This window comes from Triticum urartu, chromosome 1 (assembly GCF_003073215.2).
Source record: "Triticum urartu cultivar G1812 chromosome 1, Tu2.1, whole genome shotgun sequence".
NCBI classification, from domain to species: Eukaryota; Viridiplantae; Streptophyta; class Magnoliopsida; order Poales; family Poaceae; genus Triticum; species Triticum urartu.
The window spans coordinates 386,530,992-386,540,876 of NC_053022.1; the positions used below are offsets into that span (position 1 = coordinate 386,530,992).

At 46.6% G+C, this 9,885-nt stretch overlaps 1 protein-coding gene and 1 pseudogene across 1 annotated transcript; one reads left to right on the plus strand and one right to left on the minus strand.

The window, feature by feature from the left end:
• Positions 1-528: 528 nt before the first annotated feature.
• On the plus strand, positions 529-2,385 carry LOC125513959 (2-oxoglutarate-dependent dioxygenase 11-like). Its single transcript, XM_048679198.1, has 4 exons — positions 529-922; positions 1,025-1,272; positions 1,396-1,720; positions 1,895-2,385. Exons 1-4 carry the CDS (start codon positions 662-664, stop codon positions 2,123-2,125), a joined length of 1,065 nt encoding a protein of 354 aa, XP_048535155.1. The 5' UTR covers positions 529-661; the 3' UTR covers positions 2,126-2,385.
• LOC125513949 lies at positions 1,982-5,251 on the minus strand (annotated as a pseudogene).
• Positions 5,252-9,885: the final 4,634 nt, after the last annotated feature.

A 9,885-nucleotide genomic window follows, 5' to 3' on the forward strand; every position in this document is an offset into this window, starting at 1 on the left:
CTTACACTTTGTTGGTTTCAACATATGGCACAGGGTTCCACTTCGATGGCTCAAACTTTGCTGCCAAGAAACGTACACCAAACGTACAATGAAATCAGTGAATCATGAGGGTGCAAGCTCTCTTTTATTGTTGACCTTTATTGCCAGAATCGTATAGGAAATAAGTCAATCGTGAAGCAACAAACTGCCTATTGATTTTTTCAGAACAAAAAAACTACCTGCTCATCGTTTTTCTTTTTTCAAGGGGACCTGCTCATCGTTGACAGCACTAGATCAACCATTCCATCGGCAGTATATCTTGTAGACATGGACAGCTCTGTATATTGCATCTTAGACTACTATTTGGACACTTTCTGTTACCTAATAATGAGCTTTCGTGTTGCATAAGTATGTTATACCAAGTTGAGCTAACAAAAAACACAATTTCTTGAGCATGCAATTGGAGGGGAACGTTGACTTCCTTGATGTAGAATGGCTTGTTTGAATCGCCCTCGCCTGCCTAGATACATACTATTCCCTTTGTCCCGTAATGTAAGACGTTTTTTGACAATATACTAGAGGCAAAAAAACGTCTTACATTATGAGACGGAGGAAGTACATCTCAGCTATCAGACGCTCATAGCCATTGATCACCAGCAAAGCTAGTAGGACCAAAGGAAGGATGGCCGAGTCCTTTGAGAAGATCAAGGTGGAGTTCACCGGCCATGAAGAGAGTGTGCAGGCCCTCGCAGAGGCCTTCCACGACTCCGGCGAGGTCCCCGAGAGGTACATCAGGCAGGAGATCGACGCCGATCCCCTCGCCGCCGATGCGGGTGGTCCTGCTCTGCCGACAATCGACATGTCCATGCTGCTCGACCCCGAGTTCTCGGCGGAGGAGTCGGCTAAGCTCGGATCCGCATGCGAGCACTGGGGGTTCTTCCAGGTCTGCAACAACACCATTCCATTCCACGATTCATGTCATGTCATCAGGCAGCAAGCAGAGAAATCGTTGGAGACGTTTGATGTTTTATTTCTTCCCCTGCAGCTCGTGAACCATGGCGTGGACGGGGGCCTGCTGGGGCGGACGAAGGCCGACGTCGCCGACTTCTTCGGCCTTCCCCTGGAGGTGAAGTCGGCCGTGGCGATCCCGCCCAACGGCATGCAGGGCTTCGGCCACCACTTCGTCTTCTCCGAGGAGCAGAAGCTGGACTGGGTGGACCTGCTGTTCCTCGCCACCCGGCCCGCCGACGAGCGGAGCCTGGACTTCTGGCCCACCAAGCCCTCCACCTTCAGGTGAAAATGAAATGCTTCTCTGTTTCGTCAACTAGATCCATCCCTCCAGCTTCAGGTGACATGAACCTGAATGTTTCAAGCATTTTTTTTGATCCCTGCTGCTGTGCTCATCCTGATCCCCAGGGACACGCTTGACAAGTACACGACGGAGCTAGCAAGTGTGGCCGAGCAACTGTTCAGGTTCATGGCCAGGGACCTGGGAGTTGACCAGGAGGCGCTCCTTGGCACCTTCAAGGGCCTGCCCCAGTGCGTGAGGATCAACTACTACCCTCCCTGCCGTCAGGCCGGCAAGGTGCTGGGCCTCTCGCCGCACACCGACGGCGTCGGCATGACGCTCCTCCTCCACGCGAACGACGTGCAAGGGCTGCAGATCAGGAAGGATGGGGAGTGGTTCTCCGTGCACGCCCTGCCCGGAGCTCTCGTCGTCAACATCGGCGACGTCCTTGAGGTGTGTTCCTAGCCAGTACTCCCTACGTTCCATAATTCTTGTCATGGTTTCAGTTCAAATTAGTATCTGCTCTGTTTGATCTGCAAATAGTATGATCACTTCAAGTCGTTAGCTGCCTGTCTATTTAAGCTTGTTGAAATAAAACACTGAGAAATTACCATTGGATTCAAACAGATCCTCAGCAACGGCAAGTACAGGAGCATCGAGCACCGGGCGGTGGTTAACCCTGACAAGGAGAGGATCACCATTGCGGCGTTCCACAGCGTGCACCTTCCCTGCACGATTGGCCCGTTTCAGGAGCTGGGTGACGCACGCTATAAGACGGTCGATGGCCTTGACTTCACCAAGGGGTACTTCGCCGCCAAGCTGGAAGGCAGGAGGTACCTGGAGAGCCTGAAGCTATAGTCAAATGATGATGGTCACTGGTCAGAGCGGTGAGTGTTATGATTAATTCACTTGGTTTAATACTACTATTGCTTCCTATGCATCATATGTGTTGCTTTCAGCATGGATGTTATGTGCAGTCTTCTCATAGAATTATTTTGTGAACTTTTTCTTCCAAGAACAGAATGTTTTGTGGTCATTTTTTTGAAGAACGTAATACATTTGTGAACTTAATGTATTGGGTGTAAATACTGCCTGTGGATAACAACAATTTGTGAACAGTCTTTTTAATTCCCCCCCTAAGGTATATATGTTCCATCGACCTAGGACTAGGAGCAGCCAGTATCCACCTTCTGTTGTGATCTACTCCCAACGCCCGGAAATGCTTGTCGGAGAAATGGATGTATTTCCAAACGTTGGGAGTGTGTAGGTTGTGATTTTCTTTTGGAGACAATAGAGATCCACAGTATGATAGGCTAAGTGCAGAAGAATACGCAATCAGCAATTGAGAAGAACTGTCTAAACTAAAATATTAGGATGGACATAAAGTGCTGTAAGATGGATCAAGTGCAACAACAAACTCAATCATAGACAGCAATACAGAAACCTCAATGAAGATCAAGATAAAAGCTCACTCGGTCTCTTGGGAGCTAGGCACGCTGAATAAAAGCTCATCTCAACAGAAGAAATACGCCGCTCATCTCAACAGAAGAAATACGTGGTGACCATTCCAAAGAGGCAAGTTCAACTGGCAAATAAGTGGTCACAGGTTCTCCACTGCCTCTCCTTGTACATTGATCATCAGCTCTCTGCTTCTGTCTATTCCCTGTAGCTATCGAAGAACACCTATCCTCAAGATGTGACTCCTCGCAGTTGTCAATTCTGTATGTAGAGCAGCCATTTTGCTCAGACTTCTTCTCACCCTCGAAAGTAAAAAAGGCCTCTATCTCTGCAAATTTTGCCCCATCATCACTAACCAAAGCTTCTTTGCATGACTGCAACACTGACGAGAACAGAGGGAAATTTCTCTGTGCTTACAAACCATCTTCTACAACATTGGCCCCAGTTACTTTGGTCTCTGAATCCTCCTGAGACATAAAAAAGGGTTTCACTGTAAGTAAGGATTGACATGTATGTATATACAAATTGTGCGAGGTTACAGATTCCAATAATACATGATGAGTTTATTTAGCATGCACAGAGGCAATGAATATAGCATGATATGTCACACAGTCGCACCATTGCCATCTCATAATGGTTAACATTACAAAATATTGTCTAAGACAGCATTTTCTGCACTTTACCGGAAAGAAGCCTCCAGCCTCAAATATTGTCAATGTGGCACTCTATATCTGTGTGCTATCATATATCCTACCTATGGTCTGCAATTGAACTCATGTACTATGAGATACGCAAACCAGACATGTTACTATATCTAGACTTAGAATCAATTCATCCCTCAGTAACAAAATCAACCACAGCTGACTGAAATAGCAAAATGTGAAGAGTCGATAACAGATTTTCACAACAATAGGCACCCAAATGCTGTATACTACTATAATCCAGGGACCAGATGTAGGAGGATTCAAGTTCAGGCTCACCTTGTTGCATACCAAAGAAGGTGGCCAGGCCATGATGTAGGGATGGAGAGGGCTGTCAAATGTACCCCGGAAGAGTTTGATAAGCTCCGCTGTTTCAAGGCAGAAGGATAGAAACCACTCAGGAGATTCAGTACTTGCGTGACAGTAACTAGACAGGTACACAAAGCCGTCGACAACTGCCAAACTGTTCACCACGACATGATCTTCTCCTGAACACTCGGTGAACTCAACAAACTTGTGCAACGGAAACCTCTTCTCCATCCATCTCTTGACACCGCCATCGTCGGCTCTCCAGAACCAAACAGCAAGCGTCCACTCCTTTGCACGGGAGTCGTCTGCGCAAACGATACACAGCTCGCCGTCCTTGGTCTGACCAAGCCTGAAGTTTGTGGAGTGTTTCCCTTTTAGGGGCTGTGCGGCAAATCCATTTCAGAGAACTGCAATGTCGCAGTGTTGAGCACGAGCATGCAGGCTTGGGTCTTGCGCTTCCAATAGATGAATCCATTCACCAGGGTGCCAGTGTGAAACATGGGCTTGTCAACTCCACCATCCCCAGGCTGTGGCGTCGCGGTGTCCACCGCCGGCATAACCAGCCACCCCTTGCCCCTGTCGTCCGATGAGAAGACGGCGATGCGCGCCCGCGCCCGCCGCAGGGACCTGCCGTGGCGGACGCAGACCGCACGGAACGACCCCTGGCCCTCTTGGGAGAAGACGACGTGGATCTCGAGGGAGCGGGAGCGGGACATCTCATGGGGCAGTGGAGGGAGGAAATCCAGAGCCAGTGTGAGGGGGTTGTAGGCGGCAATCTGCTCGGTGCTCCGGTTGAGCAGGACGACGTAGCCGTCTTGGCAGCCCTGGATCTCCCACCCGGGAGAGGGGTCGTCGTTGTCCTCCGGGAGTCGGGTGAGGAAGAGATCGCCGCCGCGTATTGCGGCGGCGAGGTCCGGGTCGGACCGGCGGCGGAGGGGGACGAAAGAAGGGAGGGAACAGCTGTAGGACTCGATAAAGAGGCCAAGGAATGGGGATGGGTGGAGCGACCGGAATCCCTGGCGGAAGACGGGGGACGAACGGACAGCGTGGAGGAAGGTGCGGCAGGCAAGGGCGGCGCGGACGAGGCTCGGGAGGGAGGGGAGATGGAGGAAGATCTCGCGGAGAAGGTCGTCGCCTATAGAAGTGATGGTGCTGGGAGCAGGTGGGGCATATCTCGCCGTCGGCGGCCCTAGTTGGGAGGCCATGGCTGTCGAGTTCGAGCTCGGGCGGCGGCCGCCGGTTCTTGTTTTCGGAAGGAAACGGTTGGCACGTCCGTCCGCAAGGAAAGTGCGTCCGGCGTGGAGCAGACGCAGGAGTTCTCTAGGCCGACAGTGGCCGAATGGTACTACGGAAAAGTATAACTAGTGAATACCCGGGGATTAGATGATTTGTCACATTTTACAAAGGGTTTGATGATTTGTCTTAAACTTGTCTCAATGGTCAGTGGCCCCGGCCCTACCCGTCAATCTCGAAAGGGGGTTGATCAAAGTGAAAAATAGAGTGTGCGTTAAGATTTAATTTCTAACTAACGTGTGGTTGGATGGTTAGCAAGACAGTGGTATCCCCCTTCATCAGAGTTTAAGTCCTGATATTTCCGGCGATGTGCGTTTAGTGGGTGGAGACGTTTTCGTTAGTTGTCGACTACGAGACACCTATGATGACTTTGTCAATCTCAAATAATATGCCGGCTCAGTCTCTCGAAGGTGCTCATAGCTAAAAAAACTAGTGGCGGGAGCTCTTCTCTGCAATGAACTGCCCATGAATCGTAAATTTTAGAAAGTTTGACTTGACACAAAGCTTATACACAGTTAACCGAGGGAGTACAAGGCAGTCATGGTGGACGGCTGTTGTCCCGGCTATGGAACAACACTTCCTTTCCTTTTCCAGTTTTTTCTCCTTTCCTCTATTTTTTTGGTTTTATGGAAAAACACAAAATTAGTTGGCTGGGGCTGTTGAGTTGGCACTGCCTAGTCAGTAGTAATGTGGTAAAAACAATTGACTGGGTCAAAATTGAGACGACGGTATGTTCACTGCTTTTGCAGTTCAGGGTTGAGTTTTAAACCATCACGCTGGTTTAGTGTTGTACTATGAACTTTTCTCTTTTCAAAAGAAAATGTTTCTCACGCCCGTAGGAAGTGAGCGCTTGTCCGATAGCTACTTGGATCATAGCCTCGGTCTGGGAGGTTGTTAAGAGCATAAATCTATATAAAGTTTCTTTTGAGGTATCGATCAACACTAAAGCATCGTAAGACCCTAGTACAAGAAAGGGGGAGAAAGCATGGGTAAGGCATGATTAAGGGGGGTTGCTTGCCTTTGATTGCAACAGCCTGGTATTGCAACGTATCCTTGGAACATTGTTGTGAGATGGATCACAAGCGTGCATGTAAGAAGCGTCGTTTTAGAAACCAGGAGCAAATCCGGCAACAAACAGAACAAACATAAGTAATAGCGCAATGCGCAAGCAAATGATGCATGCCATTTTAATGCCATGGAAATAAAGCTACAACTAGCCTATCCAATTTATGTGAAGTTGGAAAACATAAAACAATCATTTTTGAAAGAACTTCACATGCATAATTTAAGTTCAAATGGATTTACTACATGACATTAGGTTTATAGTGTTTAAACATGCATGACAATGCTCTAGTTTGATTCTATGCATTTTCCTAGTCGATTTGGATATAAAGTTTGTAAGATTTGAAGTTGAAATGAATTAGTTTATCTTTCGATAAAGTGATATTTTATGAAATAATATAAAATATGAATATGAATATATCATGAACGTAACCAAAATTATAGGATATATTTGATACATATCTCTTCATTATGAGAAAAGTTCACATTTCAACCATGAACTAACCACACGGTTTGGTTTACAACACTGAACCCTGAAACTGCCTGAAATACACCTCCAACTAACCTCGAGGTTTAGAAGTCAACCCTGGTCTTGGTTTTGGGTCGGTCAACCAGTTTTGACTGCAGTTAATGCTGACATGGCGCTGCCAACTCAGCCTAGGGCATGCGTGATTACGCAAGAATGGTAGTGGCTAATTGTTAATAATTATGACCAGGTCTATGGATTTAGGAAAAAAAAGTCCTCAAACCAAAGTTTCTTTTTACAATCGGGTCCCTGTGGGGTGTTGCAGAGCACCAAACGGTGCATGTGCGTTGCTGCCCTACTTTTGCCACACCAGTACCGAACTACACGGTCCCACCACATGATCTGCACAGATGCTGCTGGTGGAGCTCCTCCTCCTCTGCTTGTCGTCGTGGCCGACACCAACGTCAGGGTGCAAAACTCGTCGTGGAGGCCTCGTTGGATCCAACGATGTTAGGGATTGTCTCTCTGTAATGGTTTTGGTGATTGATGACAATGTTTTTTGCGGACTAACCGTGTGCATTTAGCATTTCAGATATTCTTATATATGGCACAAGACGGTTTTATTCCCCTCGGTGATAGAAAGAGCAAAGATGGTTTTCCGGTGTTTCTTTTCGGTTAACATGAGTCATAGAAATCCGTACTATTAAGAGGGGGTTCACTTTGGAAAGTTATGAGTGGAATCAACAAGTACACAAACCCACATGCACCCACTAATCCTTCCTGCAACATGGATGGTTCAACTCTTATTGCTTGGTCGGTTTTGCAGCATCCAGGCGGTAGTACCGCTCTGGTCTATGGTAGTGCCGCTTAGGCGGTACTTTTGCAGACCAGTGTGCCGCTCTTACTTCCTCTTGGAATCTTGGTTATGTGAGTCTTTGTTTTATAAGAATTAGTGGAACGGTAGTACCGTTTGCACGGTACTGCTGCTTGCTACTACCGCCGCTACTTTCGACTATATATGAGGTTATGTTGCCTTGTTCAACTTTAACGGTACTTAGATGTCAATTACATGGTAGTACCACTCTATGCGGTACTTCCGCTCTGGCGCTGCTTCAATACCATTGTTCCTCTGTGCTAGTGATCCAAAGCGGAAGTAGCGCTCGGATGGACGGCAGTATCGCTCCGGCGGCACTATCGTTCTAGTACTAATGTACTCAATACCTATAGCTGTGACTGCTGCTCTAGGCAGTAGTACCGCTCCCTCGAGTGGCGATACTGCTTGAGTGTGGGCTGAGAGCAATAACTGTTGGATTTTATGCCCCACTATATAAAGGGGGACTTCTTCCCCACAAAGACCTACCTCTTATCCCCTTGCTTCATTGTTGCCACCAAAAGCTCATTTTCACCGTTCTCTCTCCCTAGCCATCAAAACTTGTTGATTCTCTAGGGTTTGGAGGAGAGGGCATCGATCTACACTTGCACCAAGAGAAATTTGATTCCCCCACTAATCCCTTGCGGAACTTGCTACTCTTTGGTGTTTGGGCATCCTAGACAAAAGAGGTCACCTCGGAGCCACATTCCACTATGGTGAAACTTCGTGGTGGTGTTGGGAGCCTCTAATTGAGTTGTGAAGAGAGCCCCAGCCTTGTTTGTAAAGATTTGGTCACCGCCTTCAAGGGCACCACTAGTGGAATCACGACATCTTGCATTGTACAAGGGCATGAGGAGAATAGGTAGGACCTACTGGCTTCTTGGGGAGCATTATGCCTCTACATCGCTCGTACGGAGATGTACCTCCCCCTAAAGGGAGGAAACTTCGGTAACACATCCTCGTCTCGATTGAATCCACTTGTGGTTGATATCTCCTTTTTGTTGATTCGGTATTGGAGGTAAAAAGAGTATCCCACACTTATTTCCCCATAGGTGACCCTGGGTTATCGAACCCACGAGAGGAAGATTCCCTTGAAGTGATGGTCTCTAGCAAGCTTTTGCTAAAGTGTCAAATCCAGCTTTTGACCGGATCAACAAGCAAATATTGATTCAAACACTTATAATAAAAAGAAGGTACAGGGATGAGGTCTTAATGCTGTGTTTGGATAAAAAATGATATTAGTTTGTGCTCGAGAAGCCACCCATCAAGATGTGCTTCCTTCATTTGGAATGGGGGATGTGTCCAAATAACATCCTGACCGACACGTGTCCTGCATCAAGAATCAATTGTCCTACTGAAGGCCCTATCCATCTCACATGGTTGTCTTGATAATTAAGATAATAATATCAGACAAAAGCTTTGGCGTTCAATGACTACACCTCATGAATGCCCAAAGGATATGATCCATGTTACCCTAATAAACCTTACTGTCATCGGTGTTCGGTATAACACTTCATGGTACCTTTGCTCCTAGCCTCACCAGTGCTCGATCTCCATGATCCTGGGTACCTATAGGGATGAATATCATGGACAAGACAAGAAATACTTCACGATGCAATTTTATTTTACACATATAAGACATTGTGTCAAAGGCTTCCATTGATCCCTTCACCAAATACCTGGGGCTCCAAGTGAAGGAAATATGCCCTAGAGGCAATAATAAAGTTATTATTTATTTCCTCATATCATGATAAATGTTTATTATTCATGCTAGAATTGTATTAACCGGAAACTTAATACATGTGTGAATACATAGACAAACATAGTGTCACTAGTATGCCTCTACTTGACTAGCTCGTTGATCAAAGATGGTTGAGTTTCCTAGCCATAGACATGAGTTGTCATTTGATTAATGGGATCACATCATTAGTAGAATGATGTGATTGACTTGACCCATTTTGTTAGCTTAGCACTTGATCGTTTTAGTTTACTGCTATTGCTTTCTTCATGACTTATACATGTTCCTATGACTATGAGATTATGCAACTTCCGTTTACCGGAGGAACACTTTATGTGCTACCAAACATCACAACGTAACTGGGTGATTACAAAGGTGCTCTACAGGTGTCTCCGATGGTACTTGTTGAGTTGGCATAGATCAAGAATAGGATTTGTCACTCCGATTATCGGAGAGGTATCTCTGGGCCCTCTCGTTAATGCACATCACTATAAGCCTTGCAAGCAATGCAACTAATGAGCTAGTTGCGGGATGATGCATTGCAGAACGAGTAAAGAGACTTTCCCGTAACAAGATTGAGCTAGGTATTGAGATACCGATGATCGAATCTCGGGCAAGTAACATACCGATGACAAAGGGAACAATGTATGTTGTTATGCGGTTTGACCGATAAAGATCTTCATAGAATATGTAGGAACCAATATGAGCATCTAGGTTCCG